At 45.3% G+C, this 25,913-nt stretch overlaps 1 protein-coding gene across 1 annotated transcript in view; it reads left to right on the top strand.

The window, feature by feature from the left end:
• The window catches only part of PDE1A (phosphodiesterase 1A), a 169,457-nt gene that overhangs the window by 121,463 nt on the left and 22,081 nt on the right, over positions 1–25,913 (top strand). The window contains exons 7-11 of the mRNA XM_066575752.1: positions 15,703–15,803; positions 18,257–18,382; positions 21,350–21,451; positions 24,022–24,142; positions 25,652–25,733. Of these exons, the coding sequence (XP_066431849.1) occupies positions 15,703–15,803; positions 18,257–18,382; positions 21,350–21,451; positions 24,022–24,142; positions 25,652–25,733 (532 nt within the window). The remainder of the gene's footprint in view (positions 1–15,702; positions 15,804–18,256; positions 18,383–21,349; positions 21,452–24,021; positions 24,143–25,651; positions 25,734–25,913) is intronic.

Here is a 25,913-nt window from a genome sequence, read left to right on the forward strand (position 1 = left end):
CATGCTGTGGAATTTCACCGTGGAATTCCACAGCGTGAAATTACCTGCGGCATGTCCTATTTGCTGCGGGAATACGCCGTCAATGGAAGCCGTCCGTCACGCTATACTTCCACTGTAGCACAGCGGAAGATAGCGTGAAAATGCTTCCCTGCCCACCACCAACACGTTATATGCCACTGCGCACTGCGTACTGACCTTGCGCAGCGGATCCCAAAGTAAGTATGGGGTCTTTGGGGGGTCGCTGTGACGGACTCCGCTGCAGTATTCCGCTTGCAGAGCCCGTCACAGCCTTGTGCATTAGGCCTATGGGAGTCTATAAGTAGCCAGTATTGGATCATTTAAAAAGTTTATCTCACAATTTCTTGAACCCTCCTGTACCCTCTTAATAATCGGAAAACATTACTTCATGCCATTTATATTCCTTTTGTTCCCTGCCCCCTCTTCTGACTGCTTGTTCTCATTATTAGAGCAGCACGGCACATGTGACTACCACTGAAGTATTGCAGTATACTATAGAAGTGATCAAATGATTGCAAGTTCAAGTCCCCTGAGGGGACTAACAAGAATGTAAAATTGAAGTCAAATAAAATTTTTAAAAATAAAATAAAGTTAAAAATGTTAAAAATGAAAAAACCCTTTTCCAGAAAACAACCTAAACAATGAAAAAAAAAAAAAACACAATTGGTATCGCTGCATCTGAAAAAGACAGAACTATCAAAGTATCATCTTATTTATCTCACACGGAGAATGCTGCAAAAAGGAAATACATAATGCCAAAATTGCAAGTTTCTTTTGGTCACCCCTTCTAACAAAAAAATTAAACAAAAACTGATTAAAAAGTCATGTACCCAAGAAGGGTAGCAGTAAAACCCGCTGATTGCCTCACAAAAATTGAGCTAACACACCCCAATCGACATAAATATAAAAAAGTTATGAAGCTCTGAACCGGATGACAGGAAGCATATTTTTATTAAAGTAGTAAAACAAAAGAACCTATAAACATAATATCGTCATAATGGCACTCACCCATAGAATGAATTTCATATGTAATTTCTATTGCACCATGAATGCTACAAAACAACCCCCACCCCCGAAAAATGGCAAATCCTCTTCTTGTTAGTTTTCGGCTACTCCACATTAGCATATGTTGTACTTGTTGTTTTCTCTAGTTCTAGATTTTTAGGAAGCCTTTCACTAATCAGCAGTAGACATTGAATTTTATGGGGTAAATGAATTGGTGAACTACTATACGTATATAAGGGTATATTAAGGTCAGACCTGGCATACATCTCTAAGAAGGTGCACGGAGGTTCTGGGATGTGCCTAATGCATGAAGAGGCCTACACAACATGCATCAGGGAAGGTTATACTGGTCTTAATAAATTACCCTCCTAAAAGGAACCTGCCATGTCCCCACAGCACCATAAACCAAGTTATGGTGCTGTTAGAGGACGTATTCATGTTCACCTATCCAGTGTATAGGTGAAAACTTAAAAAAACATTTTAACCCTTTCAAATCCACTGTCTGACGTCTAAAGACATTATGATTTAAGGCTGTACAGCTCCGATGTTAGAAGACACATAGTCGGGGTTCACTTACCGTATATTGCCAGCCTTTCTGCTGTCGGAGCCTATCTAACATGTCACCTCATGCAGTACTGGCTTTAGCCAGCAGATAGCACCATTGTATAAAGGCAGAGAAAGAGTAAGCCCCTAGGAAAACCGGGATACAAATTGGATTGGAAAGGGTTAAAGTCTGCCTCTTAATAAGAAAAACCATGTGTCTCACAGACTCACTCACTGCCTTTGAAACTCGAGAGGAATCTTCGAGTTTCCCTAGATGACTGTATTTAAGGTGCGTGTTCACGTCAGAATTTCTCTTGCCAAAAATAGGATTGGTTGTCAGTAACGGGAAGAGAAAGGCCTGGGAAAATCTTTTTCTTGTTTCTTACTGCTAAGATATAATTTAGTATTTTGGGTTAAAAAAGGGATCATGATAAATTTATTAATAAAAGGTATCATACAACTCCCAGAGTAACCCCACAGCTTGAGGAGGTTGCATATAGGGCCATAGAGAGGAACACATGACCCCATGTGTGAGCAAGAGCTGAACCTGTAACAAACATGAAGGGGATAGAGTAGGGTTGTAGAATCATTAAAGGGGATGCACCAAGATAACTAATTGTCCCCTATCCTCTGCTGAGACCCTCGCCGATCTGCAGAATGGGACTCCTGTGTTCTATTCTGCCTGTTACTGCAGCGTTCGCTTCTCTTCCTGCAGTGACGTCGGTATGAAGGGAGCGTCAACGGGCATGCATGGTCACTGCTCCATTCATTTCAATGAGGCTGACGGAAATATCCGACCGTGTGCCACTCTGGAGTCACACTGAAAGTTTATGGAGCACTAGTGCGATTGTGCGACCAGCGCTCCATTTAGTCTCCTCCGGGGTGCAGTTACCCCGCAGTGAGAAGGACTGAGAGAAACCCCCAGGATAAGCAAGTTATCCCCTATCCTATTGATACGGAAAAATTGAAATTTTGGTATGACCCCTTTCAATTGAATTTTTGATCTGATTACTATTAGAGATGAGCGAACGTACTCGTCCGAGCTTGATGCTCGGGCGAATATTAGCATGTTCGGGATGCTCGTTACTCGTAACGAGCACCACGCGGTGTTCGGGTTACTTTCAGCTTCATCTCTGAGACATTAGCGCGCTTTTCTGGCCAATTGAAAGACAGGGAAGGCATTACAACTTCCTCCTGTGTTGTTCCAGCCCTATACCACCCCCCTGCTGTGAGTGGCTGGGGAGATCAGATGTCACCCGAGTATAAAAGTCGGCCCCTCCCGCGGCTCGCCTCAGATGCCGTGTGAGTTAGCTGAGGGAAAGTGCTGTTCTATTGGAGTTGCTGTAGGGAGAGTGTTTGTAGTGAGTGTAGGCTTCAAGAACCCCAACGGTCCTTCTTAGGGCCACATCTACGTGTGTGCAGGCTGCTGTTAGCAGTGGAGACATTTTTTTTTTTCTCAAAATCGGCAGTGCAGAGCATTGCACCCGGCATTAGGGACAGAAGTGGTGCTTAGGCAGGGAGAGTGTTAGGAGTGAGTGTAGCCTTCAAGAACCTCAACGGTCCTTTCCAGGGCCACATTTAACCGTGTGGAGTACTGTGCAGGCTGCTGTTAGCTGTGTTGCTTTTTTTTTTCTTTCTCAAAATCGGTGGTGCAGAGCATTGCACCCTGCATTGATACTACAGGCACAGAATTGTGTAGGCAGGGCCACAACACAGTTATTAGTCATTGAATAGGCACAGTGGGCCTTTCCTTTTAAACAAAAGGGAAAAAAATATATTTGCCCTGCCTCTGTCAGTCCTAAGGGCTCTGTGTACGTGTGTGCTGCGTGGAGAACGTAAAAAAATCATACGCAACCAGCTACGGTTGAGTGCAGGCTTGCGCCAATTTCTTTCCTGCCTGGGAAATACCTGCTCTGCCACAGTTAATAACTCTGCAACAGTAAAGTTCTGTGACACTTTTGCAGGGCCGCAACACAGTTATATTAGTCATTGAATAGGCACAGTGGGCCTTTCCTTTTAAACAAAAGGGAAAAAAGTATATTTGCCCTGCCTCTGTCAGTCCTAAGGGCTCTGTGTACGTGTGCTGCGTGGAGAACGTAAAAAAATCAGACGCAACCAGCTACGGTTGAGTGCAGGCTTGCGCCAATTTCTTTCCTGCCTGGGAAATACCAGCTCTGCCACAGTTAATAACTCTGCAACAGTAAAGTTCTGTGACACTTTTGCAGGGCCGCAACACAGTTATATTAGTCATTGAATAGGCACAGTGGGCCTTTCCTTTTAAACAAAAGGGAAAAAAGGATATTTGCCCGGCCTCTGTCAGTCCTAAGGGCTCTGTGTACGTGTGAGCTGCGTGGAGAACGTAAAAAAATCAGATGCAACCAGCTACGGTTGAGTGCAGGCTTGCGCCAATTTCTTTCCTGCCTGGGAAATACCTGCTCTGCCACAGTTAATAACTCTGCAACAGTAAAGTTCTGTGACACTTTTGCAGGGCCGCAACACAGTTATATTAGTCATTGAATAGGTACAGTGGGCCTTTCCTTTTAAACAAAAGGGAAAAAAGTATATTTGCCCTGCCTCTGACAGCCGTCAGGGCTCTGGGTACGTGTGTGCAGCGCGGAGAACGTAAAAAAATCAGACGCAACCAGCTACGGTTGAGTGCAGGCTTGCGCCAATTTCTTTCCTGCCTGGGAAATACCTGCTCTGCCACAGTTAATAACTCTGCAACAGTAAAGTTCTGTGACACTTTTGCAGGGCCGCAACACAGTTATTAAACTTATTATTCATTCACTAGAGGCAGTGGGCCTTTCCTTTTTAAAAAAAGTTAAAAAATTATATTTGGCCTGCAGGCTTGCGCCAATTTATTTCCTGCCTGTGAAATCAAATCACTGGTAATACAGCATGCTGAGGGGTAGGGGTAGGCCTAGAGGACGTGGACGCGGCCGAGGACGCGGAGGGCCAAGTGAGGGTGTGGGCACAGGCCGAGCTCCTGATCCAGGTGTGTCGCAGCCGACTGCTGCGCGATTAGGAGAGAGGCACGTTTCTGGCGTCCCCACATTCATCGCCCAATTAATGGGTCCACGCGGGAGACCTTTATTAGAAAATGAGCAGTGTGAGCAGGTCCTGTCCTGGATGGCAGAAAGTGCTTCGAGCAACCTATCGTCCAGCCACAGTTCTGCGCCGTCCACTGCTGCAAATCCGAATCCTCTGGCTGCTGCTCCTCCTTCCTCCCAGCCTCCTCACTCCACTATAATGACACATGCTCAGGAGCGGGAAGACTCCCAGGAACTGTTCTCGGGCCCCTGCTCAGATTGGGCAGCAGTGGTTCCTCTCCCACCAGAGGAGTTTATCGTCACTGATGCACAACCATTGGAAAGTTCCCGGGGTCCGGGGGATGAGGCTGGGGACTTCCGCCAACTGTCTCAAGAACTTTCTGTGGGTGAGGAGGACGATGACGATGAGACACAGTTGTCTTGCAGTGAGGTAGTAGTAAGGGCAGTAAGTCCGAGGGAGGAGCGCACAGAGGATTCGGAGGAAGAGCAGCAGGACGATGAGGTGACTGACCCCACCTGGTGTGCAACGCCTACACAGGACAGATCTTCAGAGGGGGAGGCACGGGCAGCAGCAGGGCAGGTTGCAAGAGGCAGTGCGGTGGCCAGGGGTAGAGGCAGGGCCAGACCGAATAATCCACCAACTGTTTCCCAAAGCGCCCCCTCGCGCCATGCCACCCTGCAGAGGCCGAGGTGCTCTAAGGTCTGGCAGTTTTTCACAGAGACGCCTGACGACCAACGAACAGTGGTGTGCAACCTTTGTCGCGCCAAGATCAGCCGGGGAGCCACCACCAACAGCCTCACCACCACCAGTATGCGCAGACATATGATGGCCAAGCACCCCACAAGGTGGGACGAAGGCCGTTCACCGCCTCCGGTTTGCACCGCTGCCTCTCCCCCTGTGCCCCAACCTGCCACTGAGATACAACCCCCCTCTCAGGACACAGGCACTACCGTCTCATGGCCTGCACCCACACCCTCACCTCCGCTGTCCTCGGCCCCATCCACCAGTGTAGTTCAGCGCACCGTCCAGCCGTCACTAGCACAACTGTTGGAGCGCAAGCGCAAGTACGCCGCCACGCACCCGCACGCTCAATCGTTAACCGTCCACATAGCCAAATTTATCAGCCTTGAGATGCTGCCATATAGGGTTGTGGAAACGGAGGCTTTCAAAGCTATGATGGCGGCGGCGGCCCCGCGCTACTCAGTTCCCAGTCGCCACTACTTTTCCCGATGTGCCGTCCCAGCCCTGCACGACCACGTCTCCCGCAACATTGTACGCGCCCTCACCAATGCGGTTAGTGGCAAGGTCCACTTAACTACGGACACGTGGACAAGCACAGGCGGGCAGGGCCACTACATCTCCCTGACGGCACATTGGGTGAATTTAGTGGAGGCTGGGACAGAGTCAGAGCCTGGGACCGCTCACGTCCTACCCACCCCCAGAATTGCGGGCCCCAGCTCAGTGGTGGTATGTTCGGCGGTGTATGCTTCCTCCACTAAAGCACCCTCCTCCTCCTCCTCCTCCTCAACCTCTGTCTCGCAATCTAGATGTGTCAGCAGCAGCAGGACGTCGCCAGCAGTCGGTGTCGCGCGGCGTGGCAGCACAGCGGTGGGCAAGCGTCAGCAGGCCGTGCTGAAACTACTCAGCTTAGGAGGCACACGGCCCACGAACTGCTGCAGGGTCTGACAGAGCAGACTGACCGCTGGCTTGCGCCGCTGAGCCTCCAACCGGGCATGGTCGTGTGTGACAACGGCCGTAACCTGGTGGCGGCTCTGCAGCTCGGCAGCCTCACGCACGTGCCATGCCTGGCCCACATCTTTAATTTGGTGGTTCGGCGCTTTCTGAAAAGCTACCCACGCTTGTCAGACCTGCTCGTAAAGGTGCGCCGGCTCTGCGCACATTTCCGCAAGTCCCACATGGACGCTGCCACCCTGCGCACCCTGCAACATCGCTTTAATCTGCCAGTGCACCGACTGCTGTGCAACGTGCCCACACGGTGGAACTCTACGCTCCACATGTTGGCCAGGCTCTATGAGCAGCGTAGAGCTATCGTGGAATACCAACTCCAACATGAGCGGCGCAGTGGGAGTCAGCCTCCTCAGTTATTTTCAGAAGAGTGGGCCTGGTTGGCAGACATCTGCCAGGTCCTTCGAAACTTTGAGCAGTCGACCCAGGTGGTGAGCGGCGATGCTGCAATCATTAGCATCACCATTCCTCTGCTATGCATCTTGAGAAGTTCCCTGCAAACCATAAAAGCAGATGCTTTGCGCTCGGAAACAGAGGCGGGGGAAGACAGTATGTCGCTGGATAGTCAGAGCACCCTCCTGTCTATATCTCAGCGCATTTAGGAGGAGGAGGAGGAGGAGCATGAGGAGGATGAGGAGGAGGGGGAAGAGACAGCTTGGCCCACTGCTGACGGTGCCCCTGCTGCTTGCCTGTCATCCTTTCAGCGTGTATGGCCTGAGGAGGATGAGGAGGAGGAGGAGGAGGAGGAGGATCCTGAAAGTGATCTTCCTAGTGAAGACAGCCATGTGTTGCGTACAGGTACCCTGGCACACATGGCTGACTTCATGTTAGGATGCCTTTCTCGTGACCCTCGCGTTGCACGCATTCTGGCCACTACGGATTACTGGGTGTACACACTGCTAGACCCACGCTATAAGGAGAACCTTCCCACTCTCATTCCCGAAGAGGAAAGGGGTTCGAGAGTGTTGCTATACCACAGGACCCTGGTGGACAAGCTGATGGTAAAATTCCCATCCGACAGCGCTAGTGGCAGAAGGCGCAGTTCCGAGGGCCAGGTAGCAGGGGAGGTGCGGAGATCGAGCAGCATGTACAGCCCAGGCAGTGCAACAGTCTTTAAGGGCCTGGACAGCTTTATGGCTCCCCACCAAGACTGTGTCACCGCTCCCCAGTCAAGGCTGAGTCGGCGGGAGCACTGTAAAAGGATGGTGAGGGAGTATGTAGCCGATCGCACGACCGTCCTCCGTGACGCCTCTGCCACCTACAACTACTGGGTGTCGAAGCTGGACACGTGGCCTGAACTAGCGCTGTATGCCCTGGAGGTGCTTGCTTGTCCTGCGGCTAGCGTCTTGTCGGAGAGGGTGTTTAGTGCGGCTGGGGGAATCATCACAGATAAGCGTACCCGCCTGTCAACCGACAGTGCCGACAGGCTAACACTCATCAAGATGAACAAAGCCTGGATTTCCCCAGACTTCTCTTCTCCACCAGCGGACAGCAGCGATACGTAAGCAATACGTAGGCTGCACCCGCGGATGGAAGCTACGTTCTCTCTCACCATCCAAAACGGGGACATTTCTGCTTCATCAATCTGTGTCTAATATTCCTCCTCCTCCTCCTGCTCCTCCTCCTGAAACCTCACTTAATCACGATGAACGGGCAATTTTTCTTAGGGCCACAAGGCTCACTCATCTAATTTTTCTAAACAATTTTTATATGTTTCAATGCTCTTAAAAGCGTTGAAACTTTAACTTGAACCAATTTTTCGTTAAACTGGGCTGCCTCCAAGCCTAGTTACCACTTAAGTTAACTTGAACCAATTTTTCGTTAAACTGGGCTGCCTCCAAGCCTAGTTACCACTTAAGCCACATTAACCAAAGCGATTAATGGGTTTCACCTGCCATCTTGGTTGGGCATGGCCAATTTTTACTGAGGTACATTAGTACTGTTGGTACACCAATTTTTTTGGGCCCTCACCTACAGTGTAATCATAGCAATTTGTATGTTCTTCGCCTGCACTCATGGTACAGAAGTGTGTGTGGGGTTGGCCTACACTTTAGCTACATAAATGTAACTTGGGCCTTGGCTATACTGCAGCTACTGAAATGGAACTAAGACTGCGCTCCCACTGAACTGCTCCTTCGGAATTGTTCCTGGGGCCTGTGTAGGCTGCTACAATGACTTAAATGGAACTAAGACTACTCTCCTCCTATACTTCTGCTTCGGAATTGTTCCTGGGGCCTGTGTAGGCTGCTACTATTACTGAAATGGAACGAAGACTGCGCTCCCACTATACTGCTGCTTCGGAATTGTTACTGGGGCCTGTGTAGGCTGCTACTACTACTGAAATGGAACTAAGACTGTGCTCCTCCTATACTGCTGCTTCGGAATTGTTACTGGGGCCTGTGTAGGCTGCTACTATTACTGAAATGGAACTAAGACTGTGCTCCCCCTATAATGCTGCTAGTGATATGTTAGTGGGGCCTGTCGCTAATGCTACAGCTGAAATGTTACTAATTATGGGCTCTGCCTATACCGCTGCTAATGGTATGTCTCTGGGGTGTGGAAACAGAGGCTTCCCAAAGACATGATGGCGGCGAGGCCATTTCCCACCAGCGCGGTTACTGTTAAGGTACATATTACCAGTCAGACTGGGGCATGCAGTGTTGGCCGAAGCCCACCTGCATTAAGCACGACATTACTACCTCAGCTGTGTTGGGCAATGCAATGGGATATTTCTATGTACCGCCGGTGGGTTCCAGGGAGCCACCCATGCTGTAGGTGCACACGGAGTTTAACCTACATCTGTCCACTTGTAAAGAACCCCAGTCTGACTGGGGTATGCAGTGTGGGCCGAAGCCCACCTGCATTAAGCATGACATTACTACCTCAGCTGTGTTGGGCAATGCAATGGGATATTTCTATGTACCGCCGGTGGCTTCCTGGCACCCACCCATGCTGTGGGTCCACAGGGAATTATAAATGCATCTGTTTCCACTTGTAAAGAACCCCAGTCTGACTGGGGCATGCAGTGTGGGCCGAAGCCCACCTGCATTAAGCACGACATTACTACCTCAGCTGTGTTGGGCAATGCAATGGGATATTTTTGTGTATCGCCGGTGGGTTCCAGGGAGCCACCCATGCTGTCGGTCGACAGGGACTTCACAATAGGGAGTTGTACCTGCCTGTGTCTATGAATTAAAAAGCCCGGTCTGACTGGGGCATGCAGACACCTTGACAGAATGAATAGTGTGTGGCACATAGGTTCCCCATTGCTATGCCCACGTGTGCAGCTCCTGATGGCGGTGGCACAGGATTCTATTTCTCATTGCTTCTGTACAGCATTGTGGGCTATCGCCCCGCCCCTTTTAAAGAGGGTCGCTGCCTAGCCGTGCCAACCTCTGCAGTGTGTGCCTGCGGTTCCCCGTCATGGCAGACGCACTTCTAAATAGACATGAGGGTGGTGTGGCATTAGGGCAGCTGAAGGCTGCGCAGGGACACTTTGGTGTGCGCTGTGGGGGGGGGGGGGGGTTGGGCAGCATGTAACCCAGGAGAAGTGGCAGCGGAGTGTCATGCAGGCAGTGATTGTGCTTTGTTGGAGGTAGTGTGGTGCTTAGCTAAGGTATGCCATGCTAATGAGGGCTTTTCAGAAGTAAAAGTTTTTGGGAGGGGGGGGGCCCCACTCTTGCCGCTATTGTGGCTTAATAGTGGGACCTGTGAACTTGAGATGCAGCCCAACATGTAGCCCCTCGCCTGCCCTATCCGTTTCTGTGTAGTTCCCATCACTTTCTTGAATTGCCCAGATTTTCACACAAGGAAACCTTAGCGAGCATCGGCGAAATACAAAAATGCTCGGGTCGCCCATTGACTTCAATGGGGTTCGTTACTCGAAACGAACCCTCGAGCATCGCGAAAAGTTCGTCCCGAGTAACGAGCACCCGAGCATTTTGGTGCTCGCTCATCTCTAATTACTATGCCTTCTTTCTTTTTTTGTCAGAACTAATTTTCATAATAAAGGCCCAATGCCACATTTTTGCCACGCTCTGGATGGGTAATAAAATCAATATCAACGGAAGGCAGTTGTCAAGGCCAATGTTATGTGCACTGTGATTTTTGGTGTATTTTTATAAGGTATAAAGTTCTTTTGTGGCAATATACCATATTTGTAACCGGGATATAAAAATGATAAGTATTAAATAGAGATTAGCGAGCATACTCACTAAGGACAATACTCGCTCATTTCTAGTATTAAACATTACTTAGCAGTGTAAAGGAAGGGGCGAAGTCTCCTGTATTGTGTCTGTATTGTATACTTTAGTATGTAGTTAATTGGAAATCACACATATTGTGAGGCAGTGGGTCTGTAGGTCTGAGTGGAGTATGAGCAGGTTGCTACGGGAACATCAAAATGCTTGGGGTGATGTGAGGGCACAGGGGATTCTAGGCCACACGGTTCCCTTGTTCCAGAGAGACAATGGGGCTAATGTACAATTGAAAATTCAACAGTTTTCTGGCACAAATTGCGCCAGAGAACCGTCGTACATGGTTTTGCCACATGTGTTTAAGGCACTTTTTGACAATTTTTTGCTGTTAGACAAGGGAGCGTTCCTTCCTTAAAAGGGGTGTGAATTGCACCAAAATTTTAGCACAATTTTTGGCATAATCTTAAGCCTCCCTCACACAAGCATTGCTGAAAGCGCCACGATTTAAATCACGATGCTTTGCTGCGTTTTACTTTCATTTGCATCATTGATGAGGCGCGTTAAATGCTGCAAAATAGAACATGCACCGCTCAAAAATCGTTGCGCTGAAAAGCGCCGCGTTCGAGCTGCTGACTGAGCGATTCCATTAAAAACAATGGGAGCATTGTACCGCATCTAGTGCGGTGCTGAAAGTGCCGCGCTAATCGTGGTAAAAAGCGCCTGTGTGAGGGACGCCTAAAGCCAACTAAAAGGTGCTGTAACTTTAGGCAGATTAAAAATTTGACAGATGTATTATTCCATGGAGCAACTTTGATAAATCTGGTGCATTTACTAACTTTTTGACTGTATTAGTAAATAAGCCCCAATGCGTACAGCAGTCTTGTTCCCACATAGTAAAAGGCCGGCTTCACACGACCGGATTTCAACTGCGGAATCTGAGATCGTTACCTGTGTGGACAATTTGCGATATTCCACGCCAATGAAAGACATAGAAATTTCGCATATCCGCTCAGATGAAAGGATAGCAACTGTGAATCGCACGAGCGGATTTAAATGCGCAGCATGTTCTATTTTTGTCTGGAATCCGCATGGACGGCCTTTATTGAAGTCAATGGAATCCATCCAACCTGCAGCCCATCCGCAATTGACATTGCAGATAGGCTGCAGGCACCCGCGTCATCGTTTAGCAACGGCATGGAAAAAACAAATATTAACCCTTTCTAATCCACTGTCTGACCTCTGAAGACATTATGATTTAAGGCTGTACAGCTCCGATGTTGGAAGACATCCGTCGGGGTTCTCTTACTGTATATGGCCAGCCTCTCTGCTGTCAGAGCCTATCCAACGTGTCACCTCATGCAGTTCTGGCTTTAGCCAGCAGGTAGCACCGTTATATAACTGCAAGAAAAGAGTAAGCCCCCTAGGAAAACCAGGATACAAATTGGATTGGAAAGGGTTAAAAAAAGAAAAGCTCTGTATTGCACATGACTGACAGCGAGCATTCACAGTCATTCGCAGTACAGAAATGACAGGCCTGAAGGGTCGCCGGTTGGGGTCAGAGCCGGGATCTACAGTGGGCTCCCGCAGTGGAATCTGACTCATTCGTGTACAGCCTGTAGAGAAAAACTAATGTGGAGATAGCAAGTGTGACACAAATAGTTAACTCAGGCATGTTGGCTCACATGGTTTTAAAGAAGAGTCACCCTATTTTTGTCTCCCTCACCCAGTCACTCTGTGATATATGGTTTTTACCCTGTTGCCGGGAAGGTAAGTTAAAATTAGGGTGCAGGGTGGAAAAATGAAAATCAAGTAATTATCCATTGGATTAGTCCACTAGCGGCCTGAATGCTTACCCTCCTCGCCCCCAGCTCTTGTACAGCTCTTGGCACTACCGGGTATTGACCTCAACCAGCATCCAGTCTGTGGAGGTGCAACAACATATTGATGCAAGAAGACATCAGGACAGAAAGCAGTGATTCCCAGAGCTGACCAAGAGCTGGGAGTGGGGCTGGTAAGTATATAGTCTGGTCGAAGGACTGAATATTATATTTTGGGCTTTTCTGGGATCTAAATAAAGTTAGGAGTTTTATCTTGGGGGCTAAAATTCATGTAGGGGCTCTGACTATATTTAGTCCCACCTTTTTATATAAGCCACACCCCTTGGACAGCCCACTTTCATTTTGCCTCAACCCATTGCTAAACTATCACCCTGTGAAGGGCTCTCTGAGGTTGCAATCTTCGTTTGCTACGGATTGTAAATGCATTGTTAGGAAGCCAGTGAAGAGTCCGAGGAGCATAGAAGCGGTGATGTCTGGGTCTTGCCACAGTGCATGCCTGGAGGCTATAAGCAGGCAGCGTAACGAGAAGAAACACCAAGATGAGGGGTCTGAGTATGACTTAAAGAGGTAATCCAGATAGTTGAAGTGAAGAGGATGGGAGAAACAGGAGCCCTGTTCTTGTGATCGGCAGGGATCCCAGCAGTCGGACCCCCACTATCTATCAGTGTTCACCTATCCAGTGGATGGGCGAAAACTTGAAACGTCATCAACTATCCAGCATATCCCTTTAAGTGAACCACGTGCCACCACTACCGTGGTGTAGATCCCATTTAACTGTTACAGAAGACTGTTTTCCTACTTTCCTTGTGTGACACCATGCATTAGGCCAGAAAAATCACCCGGTCACATTACAGTAGGAAAAGGAAATAAAAAGCACAAAAAATGCATAACTAATGCTAATAAGTACATGAAAAAAATCTACATTTCTTTCCTTTATTTCTCCTACCTGTAAGTATTACTATGAGCGAGCCAAACATTATGATTCATGTGAATGACACATGACATATAGGAATGTACACATATTCAGCGTAGTTTGGAAATCTTCATGGCATATTAATACTAAACTATCATTACTTGTCTGTGTCTCTGAACATTGTCAGGGTAATGATATGCCTGCCGTTAGCGGCTTTTTTTTTCTATTCAGTCTCGCAAAGTACAGGAAATCTATATTTCTCTATCTCTTCATCTTTTTACATTGGATGTTATTTCGTTGGCTTCATCAAACATCAAAATCAGAATCTCAGTTCCATATTTTTTAAGAGGAAGCAAAAAACGAGATGTTTATTGTTCTCTCTTGATCAAGCACAATGAATCAAAACTTGACCAAAGACTTCTAAAGTCATGTCCCTTACATTATCTGTCCTCAGTCATGTGCTTCCCTGTCTCTGCCATGCTGATAGGAACAAAGCAACATGCTCAGAAAGTGGCAGCTTTATAAATACTCTCTGAATGTTTGACAGGATGATAGAATGCTAGAATAGTAGAGTTGGAAGGCACCTCCAGGGTCATCGGGTCCAACCCCCTGCTCAGTGCAGGATTCACTAAATCATCCCAGGCAGATATTTGTCCAGCCTTTGTTTGAAGACTTCCATTGAAGGGAAACTCACCACCTCCCATGGTAACCTGTTCCACTCATTGATCACTGGACCAGATAGGCAAAAATATGTTTGAGGTACATCCACATGTGGCAGATTTGTTGCAGAAATTTCTACGACTGTTCCATTCATCTAAATGGGGCTTGCAGAAATTTACCTGCTTTCTGTCAAAAAAATCCATTCGGAGGAGAGAACTGATTTTCAGTCGCAGAGGTTTCTGCAACATATCTACCATGTGTGAATCAACCCTTACAGTGGCATACATATGATAAATGTGGTGCAACTTGCTAGACCCGTTACACACATTTCTCTTCCTTATGAAGGGGATGACTAAGATGAAGGTTGGGGTATGTCCTTATCCACCAGGGGGGTATTGGCAAGCGCCAGCATAGACAGGCATAATGGCTTTGCCTGTGGTAGCCAGGAATATAGTTAATAAGGCCTCATGGCCAGGATCCAGCCAACATAGATTCATTGGAGGCCTATGGCGGCCCTCACTGTACTGCGCTCATAACAATATGGGTAAGTGAGAGCTCTGTGGATATGCGGTATATTGATGCTCTCCACTGACCACGGATGCTCCAATAACTTAAGGCAGTGTCCGACCGCAGCTATACTATGATACACAGTCCTTTAATGGTGGTTTCCAATGATGGTTTCTATGTCAAACTTACAAAGTCCTCCTGTTACTGCACAGCTGTGCAGTCCTGTGCTGAAGTGAAGGGATAGAACAATGCCAGTAACTGGTCGTTCCTGAGGAGATACTGGGATGTCATGCGCCAGCCCTCCTCCGTTCGTGATACAGGTGCCAGGCAGCAGATACCCATAGGGCAGATGGCGCTGGTGTCCTATAAGGGGCAGGCCGGAACTGCTAACACCCAGTTTGCCTCCTCACTCAGTAGCTGCCTAGCTCACACCTGTCCCTGGCCAGATGCCAAACATAGAAAGCAGGAACAGATGGAAGGAGCGCCACACCCTACAATCCGCTCGGACCTTCCAGTCCTCTACACTCTGTTTTCCTTAAAGCCAATTCACACACAGTCCCTGAACATTAACCCCTTACAACACCTCATGGCTGGGGAACGTTGCACAAATATTTTGCAGCCAAAAATGGTGCATGCCATTCATAGTTCTGGGGTCTTTTAGAACACCTCTAAGCCACTCGCCCTTTTCATATTAAATATTAAATTTGGATCAATTTGTGCCAGAGTTCTGTATATCCCTCATTTCTCTCTTTTGGAATGGCAATATTTAGACCCTGGTTCTTTTTATTTCCTATACTGATTTAATATCCTGTATAAGGGTCTATTCAAATGGGCGTATATCCCGTTCGTGTGCTGTCCATGAAATACACAGACAGCACACAAACCCATTCTAGCCAATTTGGTTATTCCCATGAGTGCTTTTTCATGCAGACTCATAATCCGAGTGAAAAAAACCTACTGTAATATGTCCTTTTCTGGTGCACATCGCAGAAGAGAGTAGGATGTACAATGTTCACTGGCCCCGCCGCTCAGACTGCACATGGTCGTGCGTCCATGTGCTATCCCATGCAGGTTGCGCCCGAGAATCTCAGGCACAACTCGCCTATGCTCATCTAAATGGGCTAATATAGGATGGAGGAGCTTCTCTCATGTCACATTTAAATTATTGGTAAAATGGTGTTTGAAATGTACATAATTATGATTGTGCATTGCTGGAATTTTGCAGCACTGGCTCACAGAACTGGAAATTTTGGCAATGATCTTGGCTGCTGCTATCCATGACTATGAGCACACAGGGACCACAAACAACTTCCACATACAGACAAGGTAAGAGCCATTTGCATTATTTAATTATTCTAATTTTAATGTATTAATAATAATAATTGGGCCAGTGACAGGTGAGTTGCGGCGGGGAGCGGGGGGGAGAAAGAGATCTCCCCTCCATTCCTCCCCACTCTCCCCCGCCGCTCCCCACCCCCCGCCGGCCCCAGAATCTTTGGAGACGAGCGGGGAGATACTCGGCTAAAGCACTACTCGATCGAGTAATGTGCCTTAGCGAGTTTACTCGCTCATCTCTAATGGAGAGATAATTAGTATTCTCAATATTCCCAATCCAACCTTCCCCTCACATCTGCTTGTGGAGGACAGTCAACATTTATCCAATGTGTGTATCCAGCTTTAATGCTGCCATGTCTAGATATTGCTGTTACTTGCTATGGCGCCCCCTGTATTCTATTGATTCCCTTCTCGGAATGTCCACTACTAAAAAAAAAAAAAACACCAGGCAGCTCCAAAACAAATATTTAACAGGAACCTCTCGGTACAGGAGAATTTCTTTTTCTAAATGATCCCAATTAAAAATTGTTTTGCATGATCTCACAGAAAAATATAATACTTAATCCTGGGACAACCCCTTTATTAGCCATGAGTGCCGTAGCAAAGCAAGATATATCCACTGCCAATGCAAAGTTTCCAGATCTCAGACTTGATGAGATGATTGGGACTGACAGTTATCTTGGCTTTTCACATCCGAAAAATTATTAGGTTGCATCTGCCGCCAACAGCTATGTCATGTCAAGTTAATTTCGCTTGCAATGTAGGAAATAATTTCAAAAGTTCTTTTTCTTTAGTGAAATTTTTAAAATATTTTTGAATTTTATGCTAAATATCAATTTATTTTTTCTCACAATAGTCTTACCAAAACCAATTCAGTGGACAAGAACTCTGTGTAATCATCTGATTGTGATTAAAATTAAAAGATAGAGACAGAGGAACATCCTCCTCTGTGCTGTCATGGCGTCCACTGTGCTGTGACTTTCGGGCTTCTGATGCACCTACTGGCCCATGCACGGCTCACTTAACCTTGGCAGTCGAGGGTTACTCATTAGAGATGAGCGAGCACGCTCGGATAAAGCAGTTACTTGAGAAAGCATCGCTCTTCTCGAGTAACTGCTTACTGGTCCGAGCAGGCTCGGGGGGGGGGGGGGGATGGCGGGCAGTAGCGGGGGGGGGGGGGGGAGTGAGAGATCTCTCTCTCCCCCCCCTTTCTGCTACCCCCCTGCTCACGCCTGCCCCCCGCCGTCCCTCTGAGCCTGCTCGGACCACTAAACAGTTACTCGAAAAGAGCGATGCTCGCTCGAGTAACTGCTTTATCCAAGCGCACTCGCTCATCTCTGTTACTCATCCCTTCTGCTGTTTAGCTGTTTCGCTGGCTGTGATGATTGATAGCTCAGCCAGTAAGGTTTTTTTTTTACTGGTGCTATTTAGTCCAATTCCTCTAACTTTGTTTTAGGGTTTTATTCAGCTTTGTATCTTAAGTTATTCAGCATATTAGAGATAGTGCTCAGTGTACTTGTTGCCAGTAGTCTTGGACTAGTCTCTGGTCTCTCTCCCTTAGTGGGGTTCCTCTTTTCTAGGTAGGTGCCCCACTTGAGGACTTAATCCAGTTTGGACAGTTATGGCTGTTTAGTCCATGAAATCTTTATTGACTTGTTATACTTGGTTCTGCTATACTAGATTGTCCTATAAGATCTGTATTACCAGTTACTGGTTACACTCCATCTTTGAATCTGAAACTTGTCGACTTGTACAACTACTCAATCCAGCATGACATGTGCCATAATAATAGCACCCATGATAACAGAGAGTAGGACGGCCTGGGTCTAGTAGCACCATATGTACAGGTGGGCACACATTTGCATTCTCTTAAGATAAACTTGGTTTTCATTGACATTCAATACTATTTTATGATTTAAAAACATTTATTTTATGGTATATGAGATTACTAAGTAAAAAAAAACATTAAAAGTAATATCAAATATAAAGATAGATGGACACCCAGGTATGGGAATGTATGTCTTGATATTTCCAAAGTTATTAATTTTCCAAACAATTTCTTAAACATCAAAATTAGAGATGAGCGAGTATATTTGCTAAGGCATATTACTCGAGCGAGTAGTGCCTTAGCCGAGTATCTCCCTGCTCGTCTCTAAAGAGTCGGGGGGCGGCGGGGAGAGCGGGAAGGAACGAAGGGGAGATCTCTCTTTCCCTCTCCGCTCCCCGCTCCACCCCCGCTCCCCGCCGCAACTCACCTACCTGTCTTCCGCGCCGGCTCCTGAATCTTTAGGGACGAGCGGGGAGATACTCGGCTAAGGCACTACTCGCTCGAGTAATGTGCCTTAGCGAGTATACTCGCTCATCTCTAATCAAAATCATTGTTTAGAAAAATTAGTCCATGTACAATTTGACAATATTGCTTCGGTTTTGTTTTTCCTGTTCAGGTCTGATGCTGCAATACTGTACAATGACCGTTCTGTTCTAGAAAATCATCATGTAAGTTCTGCCTATCGTATTATGCAAGAAGAAGACATGAATATTTTGGTAAATTTGTCCAAAGATGACTGGAGGTAAAATATCACATTTGCCGGAAAAAAAATTTCTGTGTAAATTAATTTTGGGAGGTTTCAATAATTAATTATTTAGTGTTAAGTCCATATAAAACAATTTCATTCATTTAGGACCATTATTCACTTGAATGAAAAGGATTTCAGGTAAATGGGGTTTAATTTTTTTTTTACGCCCTTCGGCAATCACCTTGGGCGACATGCATCCTATATATGGCATCTGTCATCAGAGCTCATGAAATCAACAGTGGGTGCCATTTGTATATTACAGCTGACGTCTCCTGCAACAACTGAGATTTGAGATAGCTCATCCCACAAAAAAAGAAGCCCTTATATGGCTGCACTGATGGAAAATTTAAAACATAATGGTTTTTGCAATGCAGTGCTGCAAAATGGTGGCTTAGACCACCTGTTTTTCACCTAAAACCTCACATTATTATTTGCTAGACCCCACAGGTGGACCTTTATGGATACAGCATAGATTATGATGTTTTGCTGCATATAGGGCTATAGAAAAAGCTAGAAAATAGAAAATAGTAAATTGGCTCCTGCCTCAATGGGTTTTTGTTTTCTTCCTGTGGATCAACAAGGGGGGGTGGGGTGGAAACAGGCTGAACTAGATGGACATTGTCTCCCTTCAGCCTAACAAACGATGTTACTATATGGAGTGTATGTATTTTGTATAGAACCTCAATTTACCATCTTTCCATATCCTGGATATGACCATGTGGGAAATAATGATAATACACAATGCCCACTTTGAGGTGACCCAACATATGACCCCCTATTTTAAAGCATGATAGTGCTTGATCACTAAAGTGCTAAGTTTGCCCAATCATACACCCCAACAATTTCCATAAACACATCTCTGATACATCATAAGGGGTAAATTTCACCAATAGCTGCCTAGTAAATGGCTGTGTGGAATTAAAATGTATAATTGTGGAAGAGTACATTAGAATATACTCACAGATTTAGGGTGGGTAGAAAGTACTCCAAAATTAAAACCCGAGAATGCCCCCCCTCCTTCCTAGGAGTTACTGGAAAAATAGTTTGGCATTTGATGCACCCTCTGAAGCAGGAGCAACACCTCTACATGGATAACTTTAGTACCAACATTCCACTATTTAAGAGCCTTGCTTCCAGAAGTACTGTGGCATGCGGCATTGGGCACAGAAACCAGAGGAGCCTCACTAAGTTGCTATTATGACCACATATGCGGTACTGTGGGTATAGTTGAATATTTTTTTCTACTATTACCCCTTTGTAAAAATGATATGTTAAATCTAAAAGAAAAACTGCATATTATTGGAAAAAAGTAAATGTTTAATTTTCGCAATCCAATTCTAATAAATTCTAAAATATTTTTGGTCTCAAAATGCTCACTACGTACCCAGATAAATTCTTGGATGGAGGTAATTTTCAAAGTGATGAATTTTTGTGGGGGTGTTTCTTTTGTTTTGGCATCTCAAGGCCTAAGATGATGCCTGAAAAACCTACAAATAAAAAGGGAGACCCAAAATCTATAAGGTGCTTCAACATTTTTGAGGTATGTGTCTGCATCAAGTTTCAGAATGGGGCCACCTATGGGTTGTTTCTAAAAACTGCACTACCAGGGTAATAAATATTGAGTTTTGTTTCTCTATTAACACGTGTACAAAAAGTTTAATTTTAAACTTTCTCCTGCACTTTGCTTTCATTCTTATGAAACACCTAGAGAGTTATTAAACTTACTAAATGCCATTTTGAACACTTTGGGGTGTAGTTCTTAAAATAGGGTAATTTGGGGGGAGTTTCTAATATATAGGCCCCGCTATGTCAATCCAGAATGGAATTGGTGTTTAATAAAGCATACTTAGGACATTTTCTTGAAAATGTGAACAATTGCTACTAAACTTGTGAGCAATGTTGAGAGAGCCGAACCAGGAGAACTCTGTTTCAGCGAACTTTGCTAAAAGTTCAATTCAGCACAAACCTGAAGAGCTTTTAGCAGAGTTGTAGCCAAAACAGGGTTCTACTGGTTCGTTTCGCTCAACACTAGTGCTCAATACTGGTGTATAACAATGCTTAGAGCCATAAAAGCCCTGTGCAACACTCTCAGAGGCTTTTATACATCTTAGACAGTGTCATACAACAGTTTTAGAGGTTTTGGTGAACTTCTAACTTGGTTCAAACTAATTCGGACAGAACCAACATTTTTGCAAAAGTTCCACAAACGTGCCAAAAAAGAACTTTTCAAAAGCTCATTCATCACGAGTAAGCGACAGCCTGCAGAAGCGCCGCGGGAGGGGAGTATTGATTTTTTTTTTTGGGACAGCGCCTCATTATCTGTATACCCGGTGTATAAGACGAACCCCGACTGCAGAGATTTTTCAGGGTTAAAAGGTCGTCTTAAACGCCGGAAAATACGATACTGGCATAAAGTACAATATGTCACGTAAAAAACTATCTCTAAATCACTTGGCTAAGTAAATGCATCCCAAAGTTATTACTACATTAAGTAACACATCAGATTGCAAGAATAGGGCTGTTCCCACAAGAACAAGACTATCCGCCCTCTTTTAGGCGTTAAATAATATTACAGATTTATAGTACAGAGTGTTACAATAATGGTGAGAGCAGATATGCGCATATCATTTGGTGGGTTGAAAAGTTCACTTCAGCCGGTTTGGTCTTAAATGTAAAACACTGCAGTTGCTAACTTTGTTTTATAAACTTTTTTCATGGTTCATTTTAATTAATGTATATTGACATTATCTTAATCCCATAATAACATTTTAATTATGAATATTATTATGCATTAATGGACATAGACACACATAAATATCCCCAAATATACCAAACTAGTAAAACTGTATATAAAACTCATATGTAATCACATAAACATGAATGCATTATAATTATTTGTCTGCAGCCATACCATCCGAACCTCTAATAGATTCTAATGGTCTGCATTGCACTCTTTTACAGAGACTTGAGAACGCTGGTGATCGAGATGGTTCTATCTACGGATATGTCTGGTCACTTCCAACAGATAAAGACCATGAGGAACACGTTACAACAGCCCGAAGGGTAAAGAATTATATGATGTCACCTGTCTGATGTTTTATGTAGTTGGCATTCCATTACCCTCTACAGTACAAAACCTTTAAACAATGTAAGGTTACGTTTACAAGGGGTATAAATGCTGAGGCTGGAGAAAATCAAAGCCAATCTCGTCCACACGGTACCGAAAAATTAAAGGCAGAATAAGTAGCAGAATCAAGATTTGCTGCATTTTTAAAAAAATCTGCAATTAGGGAAGATGGAAGACCCACGTCTATAGGCCTCTCACTAGCCAAGCCAGAAACCTACTGTTTACTGATGAGGGGCAAAAGCCCCGAAACAGCTGTCTGTGTATGGTATTCTGGCTCGGCTTCCAATTACCAGTCATTGCTGTTCTTCCTTTTCTCCGACTCCAGATGGATTTGTTTCCTTCTACTCCGGAGGAGGTGGCCGGTTGGCTTTTTGGAGTGCTGTGCTACAAACCCCATCTGATGAGCTTATTGTTGCCTTCACTCACTCTAATTACCAAGATTCCCTACACATGTGGCGCTGCTTTCGTTTGCCTTAGCTTTGGATGCCTCCACTACCATACAGAAGTATGTAGTTGTAGCGTGCTGTAGTACATGCCATATTACAGAGGTATATCTGATGCCTTACAGAGGTATTGCACAGTGACAACATAGGGTTTCTGTGTTAGCGCTTATTCACATAGACCATATTAACCTCCAAGTTCTCTCGGAGTTTGAAACTGACAGGATTCGGACAGAACTTGAACCTATTAAGGTAAGTGTGTGTAGTCATATGTGCACATTTCTTCACAGACCAATGGACCATATAAAAATTCATGGCATATCCTATTCCAATGCAATTCTCTGACCAGAAGTGCCCATTCAAGTCCAAAAAAAAAAAAACCCACAATGCACTTACGTGGCATATGCATGTGTTCTGTTGTTTTCCATGCACCACTGACTTCATTAGGAGTTTTAAAAATATTATTGGGCCACCTTCCATTGAAAACATATTTCACTTGGATGACATTTGTACGTTAAACGCAAAAACTGATGAAAAAAATTGGTTCGTTTTTCACTGACTAAAATCCCACTTAGTCGTGTGAATGAGGCATCGGGGTATGTTCACATGGGGAGGATTTGCTGTAGAAAACCCATCCAGATTTTCCACAGCAAATCTGCAATTAATTTGCAGATTAGCAAATTTGCATCATTTTGGTGCAGATTTACTTGTAGATTTGACGCTGTGAATCGGTACCAGAGAAAATAAAAATGGATACTCACCATCTGCATCCCTCCCACCCCCCCACCTCTGGCCTCTAGAGATGATGTCTCTACACATGTGACTGCTGGATCTGGCACCCCTTTACAGCATATAGTAAACATGTTCAATGGGGTAACAATCCAGAGAGTTTAGGGGCCAAGACAGTGTGGAGAATTCATTGTCATGTTCCTCCAACCACTTCCTAGTGATCTGAGATTAATGGCATGCAGTGTTGTCATGTTGAAATGTTGTCATGTCTGGTCGGGAAAGACTCCCTGAAGATATGGATGCGGATGGTCAGCTAACAGGTCCTTGCAGTGTTCACCTTTTAAGGATTGTCGTATGATGACCAACAATCCTAGGTAATGCTAGGAAAATACTCTCCAGACCATGACACTGCCACCACCAGCCTGTTAAACCTAACAGTGCATCTGTGGGATATGGCTTTCTTCTGTTTAGACCGGATCAAACCCGGCCATCTGTATGATTCAGCAGAAAACGGGATTGTCACTTCAGAGAACTGCCATGTGTCCAAGGTCTATCTTTACTGGACCCATGTGATGAATTGTTGGCAATGACGCTGACTAATCAGGGGCACTTTTGCCAGTCTTTGGCTATTGAACCCCAGTCAACACAAGGTACACCGCATGGTCATTGTGGAAATTTGTCTAACTTCCCTGTTGTTGTATTGCTGGGTCAGTTGGTTCACTTTGGCATGTCATTGTTGAGATACCAGACTTGCCACCAGACGCTCACCTCTAGGATGACCTACATGTGGCCTAACGCTGGGTGATTTGGGCAGATGTCTGTCCATGGTTCAACCAGTCTAGGTACACTTTTGATACCATGGTTCTAGAACAGGCAGCAAGTGGGACTGTTTCAGAAATACTGGCAGCACATTTCTGGGCACCAACAATCGGCCCCCGGTCAAAGTCACTCAAGTCACCATGTTTACCCATGACTGCCAAATGTTGACTGCTGCTGCGCAGAAGAGAGGCCAGCACATTATGTAAGAGCAGATGAAGACGCGCCCAAAATGTCACATGCCAGCTATTCCTAATGATCATTCAATGTATTTTTCTATGCAACCCAGAGTATTATCAGCAAGCAAGCTGAAACTGTAAGTCTTTAGTATTATGACTCCTATGTTATAACTAACCATGTGAATGTGAACATCTCAGTCATGTATTATGGTGTATAATGGGTTTTTCTATAGAGTGATTAATAGATGAATCGGCAATAGACCGGCCTTGATGAGAAACACACTGAATGGCTCCTCCATTCAATGCCATGGACATAATTGAATTGTTTTCTCTATTTCACAGAATAGACAAAGCGAAAGCCATGTCCTTGATTCTTCATGCTGCTGATATCAGTCATCCTGCAAAAACATGGGATATGCATCAGCGTTGGACGGACTTACTGATGGAGGAGTTTTTTAGACAGGTGCTAGTTCAATATTCCATTCTCTATCTTATATCCAGCATCAGTTTTTTACTGCAATAATTGGTTCAATTAATGAATCTGTTGATCAGTGGGAAACCCGGGGGCTCTGACCTCACCAATCACACTGAGGGCTTCTTTACAGGGACATAGGCGCAACTCTGCTCGCTGCTACAGAGTGTAGTTGAGCAGGAACGAGGTAAGGACTTCTTCACACACCCGTATGTGCAACTGTGCTCAATCCTACGGAGTGTAGTTTCGCTTGACCCAGGTGGAAATTTTTTTCTTTTTTGTAACCTTTCAAACTGCACGCTATTCCGAAAAAGATAGGGCAAGTCCTATGTTTTTTCGGGTGTACTATTAACACCCGTGAATACCGCTATAGAAAAAGAAAACATTGAAAGCAATGCTTTCATTTCCTCCCGTTACGCGCCCGTGATTATCACGGAATCACGCCCATCGGTACAAGCGCCGATACTAATGTTGAAAACTCAGATCTAGGGCCCTTGGCTGCAAGAACGCCTGAGGGTACGTCTACACAAGATGTATTTTCCCCAGCGAAAAGTTTGCAACAAATTTGCAAGATCTGGATTTGCTATGGATGTCACCCTATGCACTGCAAAGGGTGAAAACTGCAACAAAAATCCGCATTTTATATTGACGCTGCATATTTGAAACCCACATTCCAGCTCAATTTACATTGCAGTTTTTTTCGAAGCATGCAGATGAGAGCTAGTAAAATCTGCATTCACAGACAGAGGCGTACGATGATGATTCTGGGCCCCAATGCAAAATCTGTAATGGGGCCCCCAAATATAATGCTTTATTCATAGTACTGGGATCCTTGTATGTAGAAGAGACGCCTTATGGGCTCCCTAAGGGCTAATGTCCACAGGCAGATTTGAATTGCGGAATCCGCACATATCTCCTGCGCAGGAGATCCGCAAGTCAAAGTGCCCATAGGAAAGCATTGGCATCCGCAACTGTAGATTTGAATTGCAGACGTCCGACTGCGAAAAGAAAATCCATAGCATGCTCCATTTCAGTGCAGATTCTGTGCGGGTGGGCTAAAATAGAAGTCAATGGGTGCAGACGATCCGCAATGCATCCTCAATTCAATTATGGATGCATTGTGGATTTGAAGGTTAAAATCAATTAGAGAGGTGGGGAAAAGGCTGGGAGGTGGGGTTGCGTATTTTTAACACGCAATTTTTACTCCCATTGACCTTAATTGAAATTGGCCCTTCCCAATTCACAAATATTTTTGGAATATTCTAATAACCGCTTAACACTAGTTACATAATGCAGGGCAGAGATGTTTTGGTAAACTGCACCACATCAGGGTAAGATGTGTATATATTAGACAGGAGCTGTATACACCTAATGGCAGGAATTCTGTAATAAAAACATTTTCTAAAGTTCTTTCATTTTTTATCTTAAATGCATTGTAACAATTAAAAAATGGTTGTAATGCTTAAACTTAGTATTAACAGTAACAATTTATTATTACAGGGGGACAAAGAGGCGGAATTAGGGCTTCCTTTCTCACCCCTCTGCGACCGGAAGTCAACACTGGTAGCACAGTCACAAATAGGTAATCAACTTGTTTTTGTCTGCTTCTTTATTATAACCCACAAAACTCTAATATATATGCCTTAGCATGTCCTTTGTCAGTTAGTAACTGAAATACTGCCATCATGTGGTTGAATGATGACATGACATGCTAAGGTATTTATATATGTGGGCCAGTAGTGGGGAACTCACACTTATTTTG

Source organism: Eleutherodactylus coqui, chromosome 8 (genome assembly GCF_035609145.1).
Source record: "Eleutherodactylus coqui strain aEleCoq1 chromosome 8, aEleCoq1.hap1, whole genome shotgun sequence".
Taxonomy (NCBI): domain Eukaryota; kingdom Metazoa; phylum Chordata; class Amphibia; order Anura; family Eleutherodactylidae; genus Eleutherodactylus; species Eleutherodactylus coqui.